Raw genomic sequence first — 26,435 nt, forward strand, 5'->3', positions numbered from 1 at the left:
CTAGGAAGGTCATAAAACTGCCCCTTCATATAGCTCTGGCTTTCATTGCACAGACAAGGTCTCACTTATAAAAATATTTCCTTCTAGAACTTCTTGGACAGTTCATGAAAAGCTATATATATCTCCCAGCTTCAGTTCCAGTCTTTGCCAGAGGTGTCCTTGAATCTTGTCCTATAGGAAAAAATAATCTTCCCAAGTAGGGCTAAGGATTTGAGGGCTTCTCCTATAGCATGACATGAAAGTCTGGCAATAAACACATGTAGATGCTGTATTTACTAAATTAAAGGGATTAGTCAGGCCAGCTGCAACAACATGATTTACTTGCCACTAGCACCCCACCAAGCAAACTCTGTGGAATACCACTTCTCTTAAGGTCAACAGTGGGATACCCCTCTGAATAACAGCCTTGCCCATGGCCACAACTAAACTACACCTGCCCATACTAACATGCCTGCATACTACAAAGAATCTCTTCATATTTGGATGTGCAGAGATAGCAATATATTTTTACTTCTCCCATCTTTTTCACACAAATGTGCTCTCTCCTTTGTTCTGCATTTCACACATCCATACAAAGTGCCTATATTTGTATACACTTCACAAAGAATCTAAGTTGCTCCCTTACCCTGAAAAGTAATGGCAAAACCAAAAATATTTACTCAAGCAATGCCAGTTGCTATTTTCACCCTATAATGGAAGCATTTATCTCAGTGGTTATAATGTAAACAGTACGAACAAGTTTTTCTTTCCACTTTTTCTGCCCTGCAGTTGTGGCACAGAGGACACACAGTGCTGAGCACTTTGCTATTCATGACCAGCAAAATTCACCTCTTTCCCATTCACCCATCTGCAAAATGTTGCAAAGCAGAGTAGATCTGCATATGCTGGAGGCTTCAAATCCTCTCATCTGCCTCCCCTACTCTCTCCTTGGAATGCCTGATGTTGCCAACTACCTGGCAATGGCTGTTGCTCTATCTCTACATCCCCTCATTGCTGGGAATCTCCTTTCTCCAGAGCCTCATCTGAAAAAATACCCTGAGAACAGCATGTTCTCACAGTGTGCTCAATTAAATTAAGTACTATAGGAACAGCTTGTTCTCTTCAGACCTAGACAGCTGGCTGATGGTAAAAGAAAAAAAAAAAAATAGCAGCAAGGGAGTAGAGCAGGAGAAAAAACAGACAAGGGTGAGCAGAGGGGAACCAAAGACAAGGGCCAGGAAGGAACTGGAATCAAACAAGTTCATTTACAAGGCAAACTGTGCGTTTTCAGCCAATCTATCACTACAATTCAGTTTCTGATAGCAAGTAAGAAAACACAGCTCAATTGTTGGAGGTCCTGGTCATCTGAGAAACCAGGGAAGATGAGAAAGAGTATAAGCATAGTCTGAAGGCACGATGACACACAGGATGGAAAAATGTCATCAAGAAAATAAAAATATTCTAATATCAGAAGGAGAAAGCAGGATAAACCAAATAGTGTAGAAAGAGCAAGGAAGTTTTTGGGGCAATTTTAAAGCTGATCCAGTTAAAGTTCCCCTGAGATACAGCAAGATACTTTTGCAAAAATCACTGGTGAAAACAAAGCAAAAGAAAGCTGACCAAAACACTCTAGGCACATAATTTTTTTAAACTGTCTCTAGAATGTAAAATTCTAAAGAATGAAAGAAACAAAAAGTTTCTCATGGTCAGTGAAAGTGTCTACCTGCCTGTCACCTGATCTAAACCTAGAAGAGAATCAAGAGTTATCTGGAGGGCCTCAGCTCTCATCGCTGTTTTCATTCATGTCATAACAGAAGATTGAGGGAGACCTGGAAACAGCTATCACATGCAAGAAGGCTACTGCAAAGTAAAAGTGGAACAATCTTCTCTCTGTGTCCCTGATCAGTAACATGAGAACTAAGACTAAAAAAAACTTTAAAAAAAAACTTTTTAACATGCAGAAAGAAAGACTGAAGTTAGTCATTAGAAAAGCTTTTCTAATAGAGAAATTAGTCTCCATCATCACAAGGTTTTAAGAATTTGTTAGGAAACACATGCTAAAAATGGCCTGAATCACAGCTGATCATGCCTGTTTGACTCCCTGAGGTCCCTTTAAATTCTGCAAGTCTATGATTTTACAATACAGTGTTTTTTAGGCAGTGCTGAGGGAACATGGTGCTGAAAAAAAAAGCTAATCGTGCAAACAATCCCCATGTAACTCAGGCTCACTTTCTGGTATGTCTCAACTTCCTATTATCCTATATGTATCAACTTCCTATTGTCTTACAAAACAGCATCGAATTACCAGGTAGATTAACAAACAGCCATTTTCCTCCAGATAGAAGCAAGCAATTGCAAGGTAGACTATGCATGTGCTAGGACAATCTAATCATGTTCAGGTGCTTTTAGTTGTGGTTACTATTCTGGTGATTTATATTTACATATGCAAACTTACTGGGATCCCATTGATGCCCTGAAATCCTGGAACTCCCATTGGACCCTGAAGAAAAAGAGTACACATTATATTTCTCTTCATCAGTCTGTATATTTCAGCTACCTGTGAGATATTTTTCACTCCAACACTTTCAGTCTTGGACTTCTGCTTTCAAAACCAAAAGGAGCAAACTATCTCATGCAGATTCTCTCTGACCACAGGGGTCAGTGAAGACAGGAACTGAGCATCTGAGCTTGACTGGATGCCAAATGAGTGTTTCAGGAATGTTTTAATCAGGCAATTTAAGGCAAAAATATAATCTCCTGCTGCATATCTGGGGAAAACAAGATGCCAGGAAAATAAACAATCTGCTATAAATTTAACCCATGTCTTTCCAAGAGTTTCAACAAAACTTACATATTTTTCTGTCTATACTTGGATAGGATACCCAGAGATATGGAGACAGCTGCATTAACTTCAGACTGCCAAAGCTGCAAGAAATTGCCACACCTTGTTGCTCTGCTCTGAATAGTAGCAAAACAGACTGTGTAAGCAGAATACCCAGCCTAAATTGTTCTTGCTTTGGAAAACTATAATATAATTCTCCCACAAGGGATGAAGAGAGAGAGAATCTTATGGCATGTTGGTATTGCATATGTATTGTTTCAGGGGATAGAAGCTGTTCTGGAGTAAATGGATTTTTTTCAGCGCAAAGGAAATATTTCCAATCTTGCACATTGCATTCATTGACATTGACCTTATGGGCTACTCCATTTATTATGACATAGTTTATTGTATTCTTTTTGTTAGAAATAACTTTGCACCTGTAAAACTGAACTGCAGATTTTGTTTAGTACCATTCTTTTTGTTTTTCTAGACACCAACTCAGGATCTTCTACACAAGAACTAGCCCCATGTCTCCCTGAACAGAGTGTGAATAATAGCCATTTACTGCTGGGCATATGAAGTGCAATATTGCAATAGCAATACTCATTTGGCTGTAGTTCACCTACCAGGATGGCTACACTGTTCAGGAGCTTGAGCATCTGTATTCTCATTCAAAAATAAATGCAGACAGCTCTCTAAAGATACGGTTGAAATTGTATTTTTATCCCTGGACATATAGCCCAAGATTATCTTTATTCACTCAAAAATATATACAAGGCCATAGAACTATTGCAAGGACAGAAAAGTCACTGTTGAGCCTACCTTGTCACCTTTCAGTCCAGCTGGTCCAGGAGGGCCCACTGCTCCTCTCTCACCTTTTGCTCCAGGCAAACCTTCTGGGCCAGTAAATCCCGGTGGTCCTATTGGCCCTTGAAGCCCAATCAGTCCTGGTCGACCCTAATAGACATTAAAAAACAAGTCAATGCATCGTGTCCACAAACTCCTTTGTAATTACTCTTTCCAACTCAATTTTTAATGCAATTTGATGCATCTCTGGGTAGTTAGGACATCCTAAAGTTTTACCTGTTCATTCTCAGAAAAAAGATTGCCCAAAATTGCATGATGGACTTGAGATGGGGCCACACCAGCACAGAGTAGAGAAGGACAACCACCTCCCTCAACTGACTGGTGATGATATGCTGAATCATTAAGGTTGGAAAATTCCTCCAAGATCAAGTCCAGCCTTCTACTGAAGACTATCATGCACACTAAACCATATTGACAAGTGCCACATCCATTCATTTTTTGAACAATTCCAGGTATGGTAACTCCACTATGTTCCAGTTCTTAACCACTCTTGCAGTGAAGATTTTTTTTCCTGATATCAAACCAGAGTCTCCCCCAGCACAACTTGAGGCCATTTCCCCTTGTGCAAACGCTGGTTGCCCAGAAGAGGCTGATCCCCACCTCACCACAACCTCCTTTCAGAAAGCGATAAGGTCCCTACGGAGCTACCTTCTCTCCAGGCTAAACAAGCCCAGCTCCATCAGCCGCTTCTCATCAGTCTTGTGCTCCAGACCCTTCAGATGCTTTGCTGTCCTTCCCTTGACACGCCCCAGCACCTCAGTGTCCGGGGTTACAGTAAGAAAACCCCTTTACCTGGAAGCTCTCAAGCGCCGGAAGAAGCAGCGCGCTCCGCGGACTCCCGCGGGTGCAGTGCCGGGCGCTGCCGGCAGAGGGCGCGACCCCCGAGGGGATCCGCTGCGGGCGCTCCCGGCTGTCCTTGGCCCGGGAGATGCCCCTCGAGTGCCCGACACCGCTCTGCGTTAACGTTAACATTAAGAACATGATAGAGACCAGTCTGAGGTCCCAAAGTACTAGCAGAAAATGCAGTTTATGGCTATATTTTCTACTGGCAAGACAATCCGTGGATTACACAAAGAATCAAGATATACAGTAAAATGGAATGGAGGAGGAAGTTAAAAAACTCCCATACCCTAATAATCCCACCACATAATTCCCTTTCCTTTTAATTCTCATGTTCATGGAAGTGTGTTTCCCTTCTACTTCCCTAACTCAGTAAAAGAGTGGAAGGAATGCAGCTCCCTGCTGCAAGTGTTTTAGTAATCTCAGCTGGAGACATACAAAGCCCTAACTCTGTGGCTTGGCAGGTAAAAGACTTTTACTGTTAATTTAAAAATGCATTGTTATATGTTCAAAATCAAGCAAAGTGAAACAAACTGTACCTGATGTTAAAAATTCTTTTTCCAGGATAATTTTTAGTACCTGTTTAGGCTAAAATATTTTTTCCCATGTTCCATGTGTCTTCACTGTTGGAACAGTTTTTACTGCAATATTCCCATACCATTCTTTCTGTTGTGATTGTTTCATCCTGGCCTTTTAACTGAGGTCAAGTGCATGTTTGATATTTCATACCTTTTCTGTCTAGACATTGCCCATAGTGTTCACTTCCAGAGGCACAGACTCACATCTGAAAAGACTTTTACGATTATTGTTGATTATTTTGAATATGTTGATTATTTTTAGCTTTCTTCACCCTGGGCTAATTATCAATGGAATCCTTTATATTGGAAACTATATAATCAGAACATTAATCCCCAAATCTCCAGTAGTCCTTGGCAACCATACACAAGAAACATGTTAAAAATCACATGCTTTGCTCTCACTTAAAAAAGTTAAAGCTGAGACTGAATTTCCCATAATCACAAGCAATTCAGAGACTTTCAGGCAATTATTCACTTACAAAGCATGGATTGTGGACTGTTTACCTCAAGGCAACACAGCAGTGCTAAGGCATAACCTAAAAATGGGCACTTTAGGCTTACAGTCTTACTTACCTCTCACAAAATAAATGGTATCCAAGAGCCCACCAAGTTTGTAGAGAAATCACACTGTGAATTCCTCATTTGTTTGAATTGCTAATACTTTTGTATACCATTAGCTTGATTGCCTGGTTAATGACAGTTTTTCACAGTGACTGGAACTGATGGGAATTAGCATTTTAGGAGGCTTTTGTTTTGATCTGCTGCAGGTGGCTCTGAGAAATATATCTAGACTTGAGAGTAAAGACCAGCAACTACATCTTCTGCTTGTGGTTGGATGAGCAGTTCTCTGACAGAAGAATTAAATATATTCTCTATGATTACAGGGCCCACAGCTACATAGCTCTCTCCTGCATTAGTGCCCAACAAGGAAGATTTTAACAGCACGTGAAAATTTTGTCCACTGCCTTGGGGTGTCACTAAAGCATAAGGACACAGTAAAGTGCTTCTAATCTCTCTGATAATGTGATTATGTCATGATAATCAGGCTCTCAAGAATTCCCACTGTTTCTTTTGAAGTTTGTGTGGACGGAAATCATGTTTTCTATGCTGAAACAAAGGACTTGCCTTCACTGCTAAAAAAGCAGTATTTTTTGTCACTAAGCAGCACTCCCATAAACTGTTCCAAGATTAGAGCATTGTAAAGAGCAGGCACAGTGGCATGCAGGAGCAATTTGAGAATAACAGCACAATGAAGACTCAGATTTTACCATAAGGTAGAGCTCAGTGCCAGGTGGAACTTCTGTCTGACCTCATTGTGCTTACCTAGTCTTTATTGTGCTTTAGCACCACAATTGCTCTTACTTATCCAAAGGATATAAAGAATAAAACATCTCTTAGCAGTGAGGACAAGCTGAAATATAAAATGTGGATTACATCAAACAAAAACTACAACAATAGAGCTCCCTATTTTTAATTTTTAATGTTCAACATACTTTACACAGTTGCCTGCAGAAAAGCCAATAGCAATTAATGTAAACAGTATAATTTTGGTTTCCCAGATGTACGACAATCATTCTTAAAAACAGGAAAATTATGGAATGCTAATAACACCAATCAATAACAAAGCAAATTACTGTGGCTTGTGAATGTTCTCTCAAATGCCCACTAGAATTTCATATATTTGAAACCTGACCTTCATTCCCAAACAAATTTGTGCACCAGGCTTTTACAATGCAGCAGCACTAAATGAGATTCCTGTATGTAATGATGCAGATAAAAATAACATTAGTTTTTTATATACATGGGCATTTTCACAGATAATTTTAGATTCTGACCAAGTCTGTATCACAAGTTCAACATGAATCATATGTATCTCTGTTATGCACATATCCATTGCAAACTGTTACAAATACACAGCTAGCTCAAACATTCAGCTTTCCATTCTCAATGTGTGGTAAGCAAGAGCAAAAAAATGCCTGGAACAGGAACCTCCCATTGTTTCTGAGTCACCACACTGCAGGAGGTAAAACCAAAAAGCCCCAAAGTGTAATTTGATGGCAGTGGCTTTCAAGATAGAAAAGGTTCTGCAACATGTACCTTCTTCCCTATACCCTTTTAAATTCATCTGCGTCCCAGGGTGTCAGGAGGAAAGGCTTGTATAATGGGTAATGATGGGGCCTCTGCTGCTGCACAATCCAACACATCACAGTCTCTCCATTGTCCCTACCCCTTTTTCCAGCTCTAATACCCCACATAAAGTTTTGCCCACTGAAGCAGAGCTGCTACACATAGTATTGCAAATTCCAAACATTCTTTTATTTCCCATTGCCTCTGTGAGCTTGGAGAATAAAGTGCAAATCTGTTTGATTAGTCACTGTGTAAAGGAACACACATGGAAGTGGTATGGAACCACTAGATATGCCCCTTATTTCTGGGGCAAAAAAACAAGTACATACTTACTTTGGGAACAATTCAACTAAGTCACTGTCAAATGCCAACTCTGTGATTCATCACCATAAAGAACACTGGAACCCACTAAGAGAAACCTAGCAGCTCTGGTGAAAATACTACTAGGAAGCAGAATTGCTTCCTGTTTCTGTTAGCAAATTTGTAGACTGTCATATTTCAAGCAGCAAAGCACTATTCGTTTTCTAAGCAAAATTAAGCTCCTGTGTATGAAAAGAGCAACTGAATTTAAATACGCTCATGCCTTCTGAAACTAACATATGGTTTCTTCTCTATGAGAATTCAGTGACCAATTTTTTTTAAAGGGTCTTATTCACATTCTCTATTCCTTCACCCATTATTTTCCCCATAAAACATGTTCTGTTGACACAAAAGATTGTTAGTGAAATATTTACATCATGAGCAAATGCTTTGTAGGTTGAAGCATCTTATGCTTGTTTGATTACATAAAAGTGAACCAAACAGACAACCATTAACTCATTATATTATGGCCCTAAAAATGTATGTTCTCATATACTGCATACTCTAATCCTGAAATTTTTAAGGAAGATCTATGTACCCGATTCCTGTTGGACAGGACAGCCTGTAAAAGGGACTGGTCCCTCAAAATGCTCTTACACACAAACAAATTGCATTTACCATTTAAACCAGGGACATTCTCTGTGATGAGAGACACCAGGTTACAAAAGTTGACCCAGGAATCTCACCAAACTCAGATGAGGGATCTCTCAGTGACTTACTGGTGCAAGGCAACTGTGTCCACTGTGAGCAGCACAGCCTTGGGCTAACCTTCAACTTTCTACCTGTATTTCCTTACCTTCTCCTCTTCAGTCACCCTGCCTTCACAGCAAGATTCCCACAGCAGTGGTTCTGTCTTGCTAGATACACAGCGAGTAGCACAACAGAGTCTTGCTCTCAACTGTGGCCCCACAGTTCTACTGTAATAATAATAATAATTACTGATGAAAACTACATCAATGTTTTTCCTAAATTACAGGTCAGGTATCCAGTGCCCTGCTCACATTCCAGAGTAAGTAATTATTCTCTCTACTGAAAAACACTTTGTACTTTTAAAGAAAATTATTCTTCAGTTCTTCTTCTAAAAACTTAGGGGAAGACCTAAGTTAAAAATGGCTCCTTTATTTGTGTCATATTATTCACTGTTCCTCTACACAGCTGTTTACCTACACAGCATGAGAAAAATACAAAAAACTGTATGTGCACACAGAAATAATGGACCAGAAAAAAATCCAGTGCAACAATCCTGTTTCCTTCAGCATCTTCCCAAAAATGCCATTGCTTGGGATTTTTTCTGTTTTGTTCTCTGTTTAAGGAAGAACATTAGGGTGATAATTTTTATTTCATTTAATTATAATAAAATTGACTATTTTTTCATGTACTATGTAAAATTCTTTAGTATCACAATGCCTTTCAGAAGTTTTCTTTTTATGCAAAGTAGCCTTTGGCATGCTCACACTGCCGACTGTCAAGGTTGCCCTGGTCATCTCAGGACCAATATTTTAGTGTAGTAATGAGCAGCTGCAGGCTGGGTCTCAACAATTTTAAATTTTAGTTCATGTAATAAACTCAATTTTCAAAAAATACTTCGATTATTTCCACTAGGCTTAACTAGACATGACTGCAAGTAGAAAATCTAGCTGATTGATAGTGTGTGCATGTATATGTATGTATGTGTACATATATATGGTTTTACACTCTATTTTTTAATTGCCTAAAAATTATTAAAATTTGATTCTACAAATCATTTCATGAATCCCATCAGAAAAAAAGTTGCAATGGCTGGTTTTACCACATTATAATTATAGAACTATATATGAACCCTAGACAATTTTAAATAATATCTTTATTTTTAAATTGGATATTTAAATCTATGAAAAGTTTGTTTCTTATAATTGATTTCCAGTTAAAAGCTTTCATGAAACATTCTGATCCAATCAATTCCACGTATTTGCTATTTCTATTTAAAACACACAAAGAGACCACATACTGACATCTTTTTCCCCACAACAATGCCAAGACTGACCCAATGTTAACTGAGAGTAATTATTCCATTTTATACTTCCCAGCTTTCTGAAGCAACTATGAAAAATGTACAAAAGTCAAAAAGCATGACTTTAACTTTGATTGCCTTTTTGCTTTGATGCTGTGGAATGTCCAAGTCAGATAAGAAATAAGCTCCTGTGGAAAGGTTCCGGGCCACAGAGAGCACAGATAACATGAAAGCCTGTCGAAGTCCCTTGTAGGCTGCAACATCTGTGTGACAGATACACCACTGAGGCGACAGCCTTCCTGTGCTGAGCTACAGAGAGGAGGGGAGCTATGGGTAACACCCCACAATGACGGGCACTACAGGAACAAAAATATTTGAGTTATGGGGATTTTTTAAAATAAAGAACAAGCAACAAGATTCACAAAGTAGAGCGATGACTTACATTGTATTTCAATTAAACAAATAACCAATGTATGAAAATGATATAGCTACATTATATATTTGAATTACATTTACTTGTCTTTTTCATGATCATCAGTCCAAATTATGCCTTTTTTTGAGCAGAATAAAGATGTGCAGAGACTAGATCCTGATGAATTGCACCACAGAGTATATCACCAGAGAAGAGGTGATCACCCCTGAATCCCTAGATTACCCACTGTTTAAGCCAACTGGCCATAAACCTCAGGTGATATGTGGTCATCTGAGATTAAATTTTTGCTATTTTCCACACCAAAAGGTTTTTTTTTTTGCTACCTTGACTGGTATCTTTAGGGCCTTTTTGTGTTTTCAATTGGCAGAGCAATAAAAGCTTCATACACAAATGAAGACAATTCATGTAGACAGCATATGAGACTGACAACAGACATTCCTCTGAAATCATGCACAGGTTTAAGCCTGAATTAGAGACAGCTGAGGAAATGAGACATGAAGGAGGAGGTAACATAGGCAGGAACTGCTGCTGCACCTCATGACACTGGCACAACACTCATCAACATTCAAAAAAATAGGGCTTATATTGAAATACTTGATTATGAAATCTTAACAAAAATGTTGAAGAAAGTGAGGTCTGACTTCAGTTTACTTATGAACTAAGCTTTTTTTTTTTTTTTTAAATAAAAATTTAATAAAAGAGCATAGTACAGCCAAAGGTTTGAATGGTTTATGAGATTTTATGGTCTTTTGCATCCTCAGTACATATTCTCTCCCTCAAGCCTTCAGTGCCTAGTTTCTAAAAAATGTTTTAGAAAGCCTTTACAGTTCCCAACCTGTTCGTATAGGACAGCAACTGTCATAACATTTTCCTGCCTTTAACTGAAGGAAGAGAATTTGAGTATTGTATACATCTCTTGACAGCAGAATAAGTCCTGACCTGAATTTTAATACAAAAGAATTAGTTATTTCAGAAGAAAACACAGGGTTTCCCTAGAACTTTTTTCCATTCTTCTGATAGGTGTACAGGAAAGTAGACAAGGTAGCATATGCAAAGTATTTTCCTCCCCAGGATGCACACAAGTCATCTCTGGTGAGAGCATGGCAGTGGAAATGACTGAATGCTAACTCCTTGGCAGTCAGTTCCCAAAACAGGAGATGGGTAAAATGAAAAGTGAGGGTCACAGCCCCTCTCTTCCCTGGCTCTCATTGCCCTAAGTACATATATGTGTATATGTATCATCTCTTCCACACATTTGGTAAAATCAAGCAAGTTATTGTTCACAAACAATTTAAAGGGATTTTACTTAACTCATTACTGAGGAAGATATGACACTAATCATAGATATTAGACAAGTCTCCTGAGAAAAACAGATGTTGAATTGTAGCAACTTCATGGACAGCCACATCAGGACTGCCGCCCACAAAACCACAGCTTCTGACTCTCCTTAAGATACCTCCTACAACACACAACATTTTGCTATGGGCTCATGAAGAAAGAACAAGCAGTGCTGTAATATTTTCCCTTCCAGTTATCCCTATCACCCCAGAGAACAAACAAACAAAAAAAAAGCTCAATGAGTTTCTAAAGAACTGTTTAAGTGAACAGTGACAATGACCTTGTTCCCTCCTGCTTTGGCTGGCATTTCCAAGTTGCCTTCCTCATGGACTCAAGTGACAGAAGCTTCATTGTTGCAAAAAAAATGTTGTCAGTAGAAAATTAGCTGTATTAAGTACTGTACTGAACAAATTAAATTCTGCCAGTGTCAGGCCTGTTAAGACTATTAAAAGGACATTGTATCTAGAAAGGCAGGGAGGGTTCAGCCACATGCTGAAGGTGAACAGACTCCAAACCTCCGCAGGATCCGCTGTGTCCAGATCTGTTAATTTGCTTTGGGCTTCTCTCCAGTTCTTTCCTTTACAACAAACCCATTTTTAAAAATCATCTAATTCCCCTCTGCAAGCAAAGGTTATGAAAAGTTCGTGTCTCCTCAGAGACCAAATAGGGATGTGGGCAGAGGGTATATCTAGAAGGAAGCGGCTGCCTGAACAAGCATTTTCCCAGTACAGCTATTTCTTAGCAGCAGACAGGATGGTTTGGGCTTCCCTGTTGAATTGAGGGGCAGAGCTTCTGACTATCATGCATCCCACATGGGTACTGCCCATAGGAATCTTGTCTGGGTGTGTATAAAGTGATAGTTTAACTCTGTAAGAGCAGGAGGTTGCACACCTATGGGGAGGGAGGGACATAAAGTATTTAATGAATCTTTTAGACAAACTTCCTGAACTGGAGCTCTTTTTTACAGCTTCAAAGCTACAGATAAGCTCTTCCCAGCTTCAGCTTCTGTCAGCAACTAAACTAAGTTTCCAGTCCATTTAAATCTTGGCATTATATTGGGGAACCCATTTCCACAAAATGCATCTAAGACAAGCAGTTTAAGAGAATTTTTACAGGAACAGCCACACTGAGGAAAATAGAGAGATGTACAAGAACAGTAACAAAAATTTCAGTTAAAGACTTCAAGAAAAGATTTATTGTTTCATGCACTTCTAGAAAGAAACCACCCATGAATCATCAGGAACCAGGAAGAAGTTAAAGGGTATCATTCTTTAGGACAATTATTTTGGGCTCACCAGCTGGGTTATCTGCCAGGCAGGCAAGGGATAGGCAAGATCCTGCCCTAGTTTTTTCTGGGTTACTTATAGGAATGTTCCCTCTCTAGAAAATTTTAAACCCAGATCTGGGGTATGCATTCTGGACTAGGCTTATCCATCCCCACATTGCTGCAATGTCAAATCAGACCCATTTTTAAATTATATTAAGGGACTCTAGGGGTTTGGTCATGCAATGAAATTTCACTCAATAAAGTATCTGTTTATTTAAAGGTGTAATCAGAGCAAAGAGTGATGATACAACGCATCTCAAAGGACAGTGACAATTTTTTTTCATGGTGATTACTCTAGAGCAAAACATTCTCTCATAGGATCATAACTGAGGATCATTTTAATGGAGATATCAAAATATCATATTAATTCATTAATTAGCAGCGGTAGCTCTACTGAAGCTGTTACTTCTTTTTTTTTTCACACTTCTTACAGAAGTTTCCTGTGTTGCTGTCAACCATCTCATGGTATTCCAGCTAGAACAGAACAACTTACCTTGGGTTAAATGCTGCAAAATTAACTGCTAAGAGAATAATCTTTATATTTAATATCATGTCTTTGAATCTTCATAAAAGGTGCTCAATCTTTGCTTTCTACTCTTGGCCTTTCTGCAGATATTCTAGTCAGTAATGTGGCTGCTCATATCAATGACACTTTTCTTATTGAATTTTGCAATAAATTAAAAATTGAGGTGAATTTTTTGAGGAGACTACTTAATATTAACTAAAATAACACAGATTTCTTTTCATATTTGGAATAAAATATAGCTGTGGTTTTTCAGTTCGTAATAATATCATAATTAAATTAAACTTTTCAATTAATATTGTGTTCTCTGTTTCTGCAGAATGTAAAGTGGATCATTAGTGTATGAAGAATAGAGATTTGAATCCCAAGATTTGGATCCCAAGCATAACACTGCTATTCTAAAAGCATACTTAAATATCTATATCCATTTATGCTTCTATGCTTCTAGGAGTTTCTCTCAATTTCTCTCAAATTCCTGAGAGAAAAAGTGTCTAAATGCTGAGATAACTGAGTCTAAAACCTGAACCTTTCCTCTAGCTTAGCTAGCCATCCAAGTCACAGCCTAACCTATTCTGAACAACAACCTTATGACTGCTTTTTTGGCTCACTTTTATCATACTGGATTGTCCTATTATTTTTCTAATCTAATTATTCTATGGTGTTTCACTGTTACATAGAAAATGTGTATCTATAAATTACCATAAGTTATGTTCCAGAAAAATAATCTTGTCTTTTCCTCTTTGTTCTAACTGATGCACTACTGTGTCCCTTCCCCTATCTGATATTCAGTGTTTGTGCTATTACAACCAAATTAGTGCTGAGTATAATGTAATTCTGAAATCAAGTCTGAGCCTGGCATGTGATATATGCATCATGACTGTCTCTAAGACTTATTATCATATCATGTATAACATTAATCATCTAGTGAAGAAAGTAGCCTCTTTCTTTGGAAAAGAAAAAATACAAAACAAACAACAACAACAACAACAACAACAAAAAATCCCCTTTACACATTTTAAAAAAGTATCCATTTTAGTCACCAGACAATGTTCCACATGCTAAACATTTCATTTACAAGGGAGAAACACAGCAAAACTTCTCATTATCCACTAAGGTCATTCAGCCCCAAAGGATGCTTCTAGTTAGAAAGGCAGGCAGGGAAAGTAGGCCATGCACAGATCTGGTCCGTACAGGGTCAGCAGCAAACAATAGATTCCCTGCAAGCATAAGGAATGCTTTTCCCCTATGTTCTGCCTGCTATAGACTTCCCAGCATGTTCCTGGCACTTCAGAAAGGTCTGAGCAGCTTTCCTTGCACAGGGTTCTGCTAAAACCAAAAGTATCTGTTGGAACAGATAATATTGGTCAAGATTTAAAACTCAGAGGGGAACCATCTCATACTTATTCAAGATAGCAGATTTAGAACAAAACCTCTTTCCCAGAGACCAGTTACACGGCAGAGCCAAGGGGAGCTTTGCAAATGTGTAAACAATTAACTTCAAAGAAAAAAAACGAGTCTGCGAATACTCATCTATATATTGCTTGGAAATATACAGGCCAAAGCACGAGTGGAGAGTAGCACAGGTCTAAAGATCTACTAACATAACATTTGGTGAGATTGCATTTATCTCTAGAGGCTTAAGCAGAGCGGTTCCAGGCAAAATTTTACTGCAGTTCCTGATAACATGAATCGCCAGTCATTCAGCAGCTGGTTTACTGGGCAGTGTCAGAGAATAAACTGTAATTAGTAAAAATAAATTCAAACCAGTCTCAGAGAGAAAAAAAAGAGGATTTTTCACTTGTACTATGTAAGTGTTGCATATTGATCGAGGTAAGGATGGAAATCTTTTTCACCTATTTGAACTCCCACTAGCTAAGGTATATAGAATGAATGATCAATCCCAATCTTGCTTGTCATCACATGAATTGTATGTTTAAGTCCTTGGACATTTACTACGTGGCTGTATTAACACTCCAAAAAGCTTCATGCATTTGTTGGTATAAACCACACTTCCAGTCTGCTTAATCTTTGACAGACAGGTCTCATTGTCCCCAAAATCCCTCACTACACAATACAACAAAGAATTAAATGACTCTGTAGGCCTGCTCTGCTACCCACACTGCTCTGCGCTTCCTGCCCATATATCCCTGGAATTCATGACCATGCAGATTACTAAATTACACACTAGGCCAGGGATTAAGCATGGTTCTTTGTATGAGAGCATCTGAGATCTGGAAGAAGATTTTACCTGTCACGGTCTGTGCTCACTGGGCCTTGATGAGAGACAGAACGAAGCAGCACTGCAGAAGATCACAAACACTGGTGAGTGATAATCAGCAATCTGTATATGATGACAGGACAACCTGACTGGGGCTGTCTTGCACACAGGTCTCAGCAGCTTTACACAGACAAAAACCAGTCTACTATTTCCAAATCAGCTCAGCAGCTTCTTCCTCCTTAAAATAAAAGGTGAAAAGGTGATCCCTGTTCTGATGGATGGCAAGCCAGAAAATGGCCTTCACTGTATCCCGAAGAACTGAAAAGAGTAAGGGTTAGGAATGTATCCTGCAGTTAAGCAAACATGCCAACAAGACAAAGGAAGAGGTAGGGTAGCTCATTAGTTGTTTTAATTTAGCTGTTAAAGCTGCAATTGTTTCTGATTGTTTTCAGAATGCTTTAAAGTTACATATCTAAAAGAATTAAAAATAAAACCAAGGAAAAAGGCCTGAAGTAACAGCAAAAATTTAAACACCTTAAGGATATTGTATGCCTTTTATCCATTGCTTTTCACTTGAAAAAATAGAAGCCTTTAGTAAGCCTTAATCTTGATGTCTAGATAAGATTGAGGAGAGTAAAGTAGTCTTTACCCCAGTGTAATTTACAGAGGCCTGGCAACATAGATGACAGCAGGCTGGTAACTCCAAGCTTTAGCTAAGTCTGTTCAGTAGTTACCAGGACAGTATAATGATAGAAATCAGGAGAAGTCTGTGTAGAGACACCACATTTTACAAAAACAAAATATTTCTCTTTTTATTTTTTAAAGAGACGGTAGTGTTAAATTAATTTTTTTTTGCTTTTCTCCTCTTTGTATACATATTCTTCTAATAGCAAATACTGACAGCACCCAGGTTTTATTAGTTATGTTGATGTAGCCATAGTGCTCTGAAAGATGATATACTATTTCTCATGTTTTTTGCACATACTTGGAGTACAGTGAATGACAGGCATTATCTAAGGTCTGAAAGATACAAAGTTGACAGCATAGCCACTTCTATGGATTTTAGACAGAAAACTCTGCTAAAAAATAACAAATGGGGACCAGTATATCACAATAAAATGATGTTTTAGTTCAACATCATCCTGTTACATCAAAGAGTAGTGCTGCTACATGGCAACATGATGACATGTCATTTTAGAGAAACCAAAACTGTCTCAGATCTGCAAATAGCCTCCTCACAATTCATAAAAAATTGCAACCCCCTCGAAACCCTGGGATGACAAGCACTGGAAGCGGATCTGTCTGCACAGACTCAGCAGGACTCTTTGGAAGTTGCTGCCAGTGCTCCTTTTGCAGCCAGAACAGCCACTGTTGAGCTACACAAACTACTCTAAGCCCTTTCCCTAGAGCCATCAGACAGGGAACAACCATTTGACTGCCATTTTAGAAAAATAAGCAAAGCATACTTTAAAAGAATAGAGAAAAAAAGAATCCTCAATTGATCACTGCTGCAAACCAGCTTTGTATTTTGTATTTCCCCTGTTCCTGCACTCACTCCAACTTCAGTTAAACCACAGCTAGCTGCAGCAATTTTTTTCCATAGGATATTTTTAAAAGCCTCATACCATGCTGCAAAGCATACAACCAGCTGTCGTCAGCCCACACATACATACCACCCTTCTCACACTAGGCTAAGTTCTTGATAATCCCCACAGGCATTTACAACAGCCTTTTAGCCAGCAAGAACAGCAAAACAGTTAACTGGTTCAATGAACACAGTTTCACTTCTACAGACTTTTAAATCACATAAAGAGTCTGGTATCTTCTCAGTGACATCCCTACAGACAAATGATGGCTGCAGTGAAGTACAGCCTTGATGTCAGAGACGGGCATCACTCCTTCACTGCCACTGCTCTTGCCAACACAGCCAATCTTTGCTTGGCTGAATCAGCATCAGCAGAAATATTGTCTTATATCTGCCACTGACTGGAAATGCCAGCTTTGCAAGTGTCTGCCAAACAAAGCCTGAGAGGAATCATGCCACTGAGGAAGGTTGAATAGTCAAGGCTTAAAAGCAGAATAAATGAAAAAGAATCTGAAAAATGAAAGGAGATAATGTTAGAAAGTACAAAGGAGGCAGAACTACACTGCCCACCATCAGTTTACAGGATAGGCTGAAGAGTATATATGAGGGAAGCCCACAAAAGTCAACAAACAGTCCTATATGTATGGTCCTTGCTTCCAGGGTGAAACTAAGCAACAAGGATGTGCATCTGAGATTGTTGCTGGTTGCTTATTATGTGATTCTGGTGGCCACCTCCTTAATCTTACTGCTGTTCCACGTGGTAAATCCAAGAAACAGACCCATGAATGCTGAACTGCAGTTCCACAAGTGGTCATGGGAAAGGCAGGCTGCAGAGCCTGGCTTTCATTTTCCCAGCTCTCACAGAGGACGTGTACAAGCACAAGACTTGCATCCTAAACACCAGGATTTTACTTGAGTCTCAAAAGCTGTATCATCATCTCTTTGCTTTCCAGAAACATTTTCCCACTGACACAAGTAACACTGCAGTGTCAAAGCACTTACTGGTCAATCAGAATAATAGCTATTTTATTCTGGGGAAGTGAAATTTAACTATCCAGAAACTGTTTTTGCTGAACAAATAAAAGAAAATAAAAATATTTTGTCCTTGTCTTTGCAATACTACATGCAGCAGCAAGAGGGGAAGAAATCTGGGACTGCTTCAATTTGTGATTACCAGTATCAAATCAACATTATTTATTTTGATATAAAGATTTTTTTCTATCTCTACATCTTTCTAGTGCTAAGAGCTCATACTGTATTTATCAAAGAAACAACTGACTATTAGTACCAACTATTTTATTTTGCTCTCCACTACGACAACATGTGAAGTGCACATCTTGTTTCAAATACCAGCAGCTTCAAAGGCTTTTTTTTCCTGTAAGTATCTCCGAATCTAGCAACCTTCCATGAAATCAAGACAGATCAGATGCCCCCTGTATTTAGCAGGCCAGCACTCAGAAAGACAACACTATCTTGAAGATATTTTGTACCCTTGACTGTAAGTCAATCTAAATTATGTGATGTATTCATTCAGTCATCCAATGAGGGTCAAATTAGTGACTTATCTTTCTCTAAATTAAATGAAAGAAACAGGACATTCCAAAGAGTCATGTGGCGCTTTTATAGCTCCTTAACTCTGTTAAGAGGCTGCCTGATTTGAGCACACACTCACCCAGTCAGGTATGGCCAGCTGGCTGCAGCTCCACTCCACTCCAAGCCCAGAGTCAGCTCCAGGGCAGAGGCCTCTTGAACTCCTATGCTTGTCTGAATCAGACTGTACCAAGATACTTTTAGGCTCTTCTTCATTGAGTGTCTTATCTGTCAGCTTTTCTTGGGTGTATATTGGGAATGTTTTACTTTAATTAAATTAAGTATCCATGAAATGAATCCTTTAATGTCCCTATTATGTCTCCAGTGAGCACTAAATCCAAAGGCTCCACAGTTGAATGCAGATGGATGAAAATCCAGATCCGCTCTTATGTCCAGCTGGTTTAGGATCATTCCATGGTTTTGACCCAGCTGTGTGCTTTCCTTAAAAAATCAGGATATTTAATGCTTAGAAGAAAAGTTATTTGGTGCAAGGCATTTTTATTGTTTATACAAAGTACAACTGATCCTGATGTGTAACTGAGGCCCCAGGCCCTGCTGTACTGTAAATATTGAAAACAATCATCAGACCAAAACAACTAGAGTCTTTGCACAAATGCTCTTTTTAAAATACAGTCCAGTTAGATAGTGTCTTACAATTCTACCAGAAATAGCATTTTAACTCCCATATTAACATAGCTGTTACAGGACAGATATACTTCTAATTTACTGGAATAATCGATTCTTCTACAGAGATGGTGTAAGAAATCTGTGTAGCACTTCTAGTAGCATGTAAGTTCAATGCAAGGAAAAAGTAATCAAATCATAAATAAATAAAAAGTAATTAAATGAAAAGTAATCTTCCACAATTAATTTTCCTGGTTAAGTTCCAGCACAAAAGTTATGTGAAAATATATCAATATTTTTTTCATTGATATATCAACAAAATAGTATCTCAAATAGTACCTCATGTGGAAAGAACCTTAAAAATTAAACTAAGCAGACAATTTGTAAATATATTTTTTGTTTAGTCTGGAATACAAATTTTACACAGCACATACAACTCTTAAATCCTATCCAAATGAACTCGGGGCAAAGTAGATTTAAAGAGTACATACCTAGAAATTTAGGTTTTATTTACTTCCAAAACCTGTGCAAAATATTTGGAAATTAGTTTAAACATAGGAAGCATTAGCTCAGAATCATCAGAAAGAAAGTGCATTATTAGTCATAGCCATATTTTATTACTACTTCATCTTGCAAGAATAAGGCTCCTTCACAGTAAGACAGTAAGATAGTGGTTAAAACATTAACTCCTGTGTGGTGGTTTTAGCTCTAGCTAAAATCACCAGAGTACTTATTCATTTCTTGCTGTGAGATACAGATTAGGAGAAAGGCAAAACAGGCTTAAAACTTAAAAGGAATAAAGAAAGTTTATTAATAGGACTACAAGAAATAAAAAAAAGAATAAAACCTTCAGAAACCTTCCCCCCTCCATCCAACTTTTTTCCTTTCCCAACTGACACCACAGAGACAAAACTTGGGATGTTAAAGAAGTACCAATTATATTACTTTTTCATCAGTTTCTGTAGGGAGAGGAGTTTTTTCTTGTCATTCTATGGAGAGTTCTCCACAAGAAACAGTTTTTTTTATGGCTTTTTATTTCCATGACTGCCAGCCACCCAGAAAAAAACCCTCTCCCATCATGCCTTCTTATATTTACACCACTCAGAGGTGTGTTCATTGGCCATGAACTCAAGGGGTATTATTTTAAGGATGAGTTATTCAAAGGCAAAGGGTCTCTTCATCGTCTCTGTGATCATCTCTGGGAACAGGTTTTTTTCCTTCTCTCCCTAGGGGCAAAGAGTCTTTATCAGCTCTCACTTCTCCTTCTGTCTGTTCAAGTGTCTCATGGGATTACAATTACTCTACCATCTGCTTAGCCTCATTAATGGATACCTTTGCTCAGATTTACAGTTTGAATAGTTCATTTCCCCCAATACTCTTTCATGAATTAAAGGAGTTTTTCAGAGTATTATTATCCATCTCTATGGCCCTACCAAGAGAATATTTCAGCTTATTAAAGCATCACTTCATTTTCCTTCCACCTGAGGCTTGACTCCTTCTTTTACTGACTTTGATGTTTCATGTTGTTTCTTTACATGTTGATTGCTCTTACTTTCCTCTTTCTGGAGAGGGGATTAAGTCTGCAGGTCTCATCTATGTAGTGAAAGGGTTAAATCTGGCACAAGCATGGTGTCGGATTTCAGGTGTCTCTCTCAGCCTGGAGTGGATAGGGACAGTCCTCAGCCTGGAGCCGTCTGTGCAGGCCATGGGTACATGATAGGGTATTGGTGAGATGTCAGCAGCCATGGCCCAGCCCAGCCTAGGGCTGGGGGGGCCCTGGTGAAAGGCTTCAGCCACCCCGCTGGAATGGGACCTGGAAGGCTTCCTGGGAGGGTCCACAGCAGAGCCTGGCCCGGCCTGGGGCCGCGGGAAGCCCCTCAGTCCCCATCCCCCACCTGGGAGCTACTGGAGTCTGGCCTAGCCTCCCCCCAGGCCACACAGGCCGCGCTGAACCAGAACTCCAATACCTTTCAAGGCCAGAAACAAAAGGGAACAAAAAATTCCTGGGCTTGGGTTTAAAAGGTGGTATTCACAAAGGTGATCTTACTTTTCAGTAGTCCAAAATGCTGTCAGTTCTGAGAACTGGCTATCTATTGGGGTGATCTCGAGCAGAGAAGAAACTCCCAGTAGCCTCTCTCAGAGGAATAACTCCTGTAGATGCTTTCCACTTTTTTTTCCTAAATGCCAAACTACCACATACTGTAAAGCTGAAATGAGATTAAATGCTATATATTTACAAAAATTAGCAAAATCTACCAGTTCTCACAAGCAGTACTTGCTATGGCTTTTGGAAACACTCCAAAGTGTGTAACTTGAACAGTTGTGTTTAGGAGGGAGTTTCTGATATGCAGTGACATTTAGGAGCAGGCAAAGGACACTAGATCCTAGAATCATGTAAATTTGTTCAGAGGCCATTTACATTCAATGCTGCTCAAGACCCCAGACCACTACACTTAAGAGTTAAAGGTCTTCTATGTTCACATCTCATGGTGAAATGAGCAGATACTTGCTGGAGGTGAGTGCTGATCACACAAGTTCTTGCTGATTTGTGAAATGACTGGACAGCACCAATGTTCCCAATGTTGAACAAGATGAGAGAACAATAAAAACCGCTGGAAATGGCTTAAAAGCAGTGCTCTCCAGCTTCTTTAATAAAATGCACAGCCTATGATGACTTATACATAAATAACCAGCTTTCAACTTTGTTTAGCTGTAGCTTTCATTCTACAAGTGAATCTTTTCACTAACACTTCTGTCATTTAAAGAACATTAAGGTTTTTACATGTTTCTTCCAGGGGATAAATCTGTTAAATACACAGGGAATCAGTGTTTCCACACCAAGAGCCTGGATTATCCTTTGCAAAATAAGTTTGGGCTACTCTTTTCTGCTTTCTGCCTAGACAAACTAAGTTCTCACTTAATCGCTACTTCTGCATATTGATTACATACATGTAGTTACACCTAAATATGAAAAGTAAGGGTAGATCTACAACTTCTCTTAAAGCCATCATACCTGAAATACTGTGATTCAGGACCTCATTCATTTACCCATTTTTGCACAAAGCTAAAGTAGTATCACCAAAGTCAGCCAAGTGATTTCTTAATCCTAGCAATTGTTTTTCACTAATGTAAAGAACAGACCTCCTGCAAAGCTAAACCAGGAGAAAATGGTATTTCTTTGATATTTCTGACACTGCTCGGGAAAGTGTAGAAATACAGCAGAATTGAGTGAAATCAGGATCTGGTATTCATAAATATTTTGTTATTCACAATTTAGAAACATGCTTCTAGAACTGGTATTTCTTGATTTAAAATTCTCCTGCATATACTCAGTAATTTAGTGAGCTCTTAATCTTTAATTTGGAAAGTTGAAGCAAACTTTCCTTAAGACCTCACTAAAACCCAGGTGTTCTGGATCTTCCCCATACAACTATAGTACGAGATGGAAAGTAAACAGTCTAATCTGTGTATAAATATTTAATAAGACACTTGAATCTGGACCAAAATGCAGCTAATTTACTGTTCCCTCTTAAGAATGCAAACAGATTAGTTGCATGACACAGTGTTAGTACAAACTGTCCTTGACTATAAACATTTGCTCATGTATTTCACCAAAAATGTAATGTATAGGAACAGAGGAAGGGTTTACTCTAAAGAGAGCATGTGGAAAAGGTCCAATTTCACAACCTCCTCTCACCTGATTATGCCTTTTCGTGAAGCATCTTGAGAAGTTCCCTGTGCATCATTCTCCTTTCTACCAGGAAGGAGGGACATGACCCCAGTTAAAAATCAATAGCAGACGCCAACAGAAGATGCTGTTCTGCATCATATATCCCACAAAAAAAGTCTCAGCCTGAAGTCACAACAAGTATTTGCTAAAGACAATTCAGATGGGACCAAGAGCAGCCAAAAATTTTGAGATATTAAAAATGTACTATTTCTCTTAGAAGGAACTTACAATTTCTGTATTACTCTCCTTCAGAAAAGGACCACCAAAAGGTAAGTGGTAATACATTTCCTCTCCCATCTCTTGTATCAATTCTATTCATCTTCACTAAAATCAGACCATTTTTGTGTAGCCTTGTGATGAGATAGGATCAAAAGACAGTTGTTCTGTCAGAGCTTTTTTGCCTACAAGTTTTCATATGCCAAAACCAGTAATATATTAAAACCACATTGGCCCCAGTGCTCCCTAATCAAAGACTGAAGAGAGGTAGCTTCTTCACAGTGGATATTTCTATGGCTGATCTGTTGAGGGAATGGAAAAGTAGCTACGAATCCCATGAAAGTATAAAAGCCTCATAACTCTTGTGTTCACAGTTTACTTCACATCTGTTTTCAGACCAACATTTCCACGCATAAAATAGTAAGAATTATATGAGAAATTATTTAAACTCTTTGTTGAAGTGAATCAACATTTAATAATTACATTTTAATAATTACATTAAATAATACGATCACTTGCCATTCAAAAAGCCAATTTTTCATTGTTTGTGCCCATCAACTTAGATTCTAATGTGGCCAGAAACAGAAATTATAGTTATCAGGAACTGAAGCTGCCTTTTTTACTAACAGAATTTTCATCCTCTAACAGGGTACCAGGCTCTTCTCTGGGTGAAACTCCACCCATGTGCTCTGCCATTCTGAGTAGCAAACTTATAACACAGATCAATATTGTATTTTGAGTGTAGACCTGACTCCAAGTTGAAGCCTGTGCTTTGCTGGCACCCAGGCAGGCAGATGCAGGTGTCTGTGTAGCTGGAAGTGTCGGATAAGTTTGGGTGTAGATTAAAGGAAAACTCCACACTCACACCCATGCAACTTGGAAAGGACAGCTCCACATTCTCAATTTGAACCACAGCACTCAACATCCATTGCAGTTCCACAGCATAACCAGTGCAGGAGATAAAGGCTGTTGGCCCCCTCTAAAAGACAGGAAATGCAAAGTGAAGGGAGCTGGGAGCTCCCTGCATTCTGGGTGACGTAAGCACAGATGTGCAAGTCACACACTCCTGCCTTGGGAAGCCTCTGACCCATGCTCCTGCAGAGATCCACAAAGCCCTGGGACAAACAGCTGAGACCAGAATCACATGGGGGGGAAACAGGCACAGGAACATGAAACTGCATTTCCAAGGTCATTTTGCTGGGTCATCTAAGATTCTTATGGCCACAGTCTGAAGCACTGAAAGGAATCCCAATTAACATAGCTGGCTATCAAAACAATAACCACAGCTGTACTATTAACAATGTGAAAACCAGTTATCACATTCTTTTCAGTCTCTTAACAATTATCAAATAGGGAAAATATCAAATTACTTTTAATTACAGAATTAAAAATTACAAATGATCAAATATTTGTTTGTGCTCCTGTAATTACTAGGCAAAAGCTAGTTGTACCGTATATGCTTTTCAGTATATAAGAAAATAGTGATTTAAAAAATCCTAAAATAGGGCTTTAGAATTAAACTTAGATATTTTTAATCTATTAGGTAAGCCCAAAGTAGAAGGAAGAAATGTGAACCAAATGCTGAGCTTGTTAGCAAAGCATAAGCTAAAAAAGGAATGCATATGCCAGACGGTTCTTATCAGAGGTCAGTATTCCTAAAGATTCTTTATTTTTGTTTGTCACAGTTATCTGTTTCTATGTGCAGTTAAAACAGAGGAAGTTTAATTAAATACAAAATTATTTGACAAGGATGGTTTTTTTTTAATGAAATACGCCCCCACTTCAATTTCCCTTATGCCAAGAAATGTATTTACTGAAAAAGTGTAAGATGGAAGAAAAGAATGATGTTTCTAAAAATTGAAACATCATTAAAATGCGTACGACAAATACCACAGTTGCTCACAAGTTGATAAGACATTTTATGAAATAACAATAAAAATCCCAAAGCCCTTTTGCAAGGGCAAGAAAACTATTATTAAACACTTTTCATGAGGCACTGCAAGTGACAGTCTGGAAACACAGCAGAATTGTGCTGTTTAAAGAGGAGGTCTGGAAAAGATCACATATCTAGAGTTTTCAAAGAAGATTATTGCACAAGATGGAAGGTTCATTCAATTTTCACATCCTTGAGGGACACACAACTTCGTTTTTTTTCTTCAGGGTAAACTATATTGTAATACTGTAAAACATGAAAAATCCCAGTGTTCCTCCCTTCCTCCTGCCCATTCCTGTTTGTCCCTGGGCTGAAGAGAAAATCTTCACCTCTTTAGAGTAATTGATCTCATCAAAAACTCAGCATTAGGAATTTGTGTGTGTTTCTAGCAGCTAGGTCACAGAGCTGAAACCTCCTCCCACAGAGGAGCATGCACTGGAACTCAGTGAAGCAGGATGAAGTTCTGAAATGTGACATTGACTCAGCGTGGTCCCAGTTGAGTATCATTTGCAAAATAAAGTCTTAATTTTGCAGAGGAGATCCAGTTTAAAGTAATGTACTTCCTCCAGCTATAACATCCTGCCAACACTATATGGAGCATTCACACAATATTTCTAAACAAATGTGAAGAAAAATACATCAGGAGGTACTTCCCTTGACATTGCTTCCCTTAACACAAATTTCATGTAAAATTCACATAAATGGTTGTTTGAGCAGTCATTCTTAGAAGCCTGAAAGCAACTTGCTTTAAAGGTTTGAAAATTAAAATCCTGGCTTTCTAACAGATGTTGGGAAACCCCTCAGTAACACCAGTGGAATCCAGCTTTCCTCTTCAGTCCAGACTGGAGAGCTGATAATAATGATACACTATACAACAAAAGTGTTACAGAGCCCAGGCCCTGCTTACAGTAGATACTGATGAAATAAACCGAAAGACATCTAAACGTGGAACATCTGCCATGTGATTCTGCAAGAAAAAATAATGCAGAATACAGCATCTACATTAACTCTGTGAAGAAAACCCTGTGTTACCCAGCATACAAAATACAGCCACTGCAAGCAGAACTTCTATTCACCCAAATGTTCTCAGGAGTTAATATGCATTCCAGCTGATAAAAGACAAGGGAATGGTTAAACTAGATTAGTTCAGGTTTTAGTCCTGATGTTAGAAAAACAAGTGAAGTTTAATTACTTCACTGCTCCAGAAAAAATCTGGAGATAACACTTATGTCTTTTATTGTTTCAAGAGAAAACATTAAATCTCAGGAAAATTTCCTTTAAGGTCCCAGAAACACTGATCCAAGACTGCAAGGAATCACTGGGTTTAGCAAAACTATTGCTAGTTTTGTAATGCTT

General features: G+C 38.6%; 1 protein-coding gene across 3 annotated transcripts in view; it reads right to left on the reverse strand.

Annotated features, from left to right (window-relative positions):
* The window catches only part of COL4A6 (collagen type IV alpha 6 chain), a 141,324-nt gene that overhangs the window by 50,254 nt on the left and 64,635 nt on the right, over nt 1-26,435 (reverse strand). For all 3 annotated transcript variants that reach the window (XM_088062867.1, XM_088062868.1, XM_088062865.1), the window contains 2 exons: nt 3,623-3,757; nt 2,435-2,479 (listed from right to left, as the gene is read on the reverse strand). In XM_088062867.1, coding sequence (XP_087918993.1) covers nt 2,435-2,479; nt 3,623-3,757 — 180 coding nt within the window. The remainder of the gene's footprint in view (nt 1-2,434; nt 2,480-3,622; nt 3,758-26,435) is intronic.

The sequence above is a fragment of the Pseudopodoces humilis genome, chromosome 15, assembly GCF_049639895.1.
Source record: "Pseudopodoces humilis isolate 2021_Gansu_Grassland_sample_001 chromosome 15, ASM4963989v1, whole genome shotgun sequence".
NCBI classification, from domain to species: Eukaryota; Metazoa; Chordata; class Aves; order Passeriformes; family Paridae; genus Pseudopodoces; species Pseudopodoces humilis.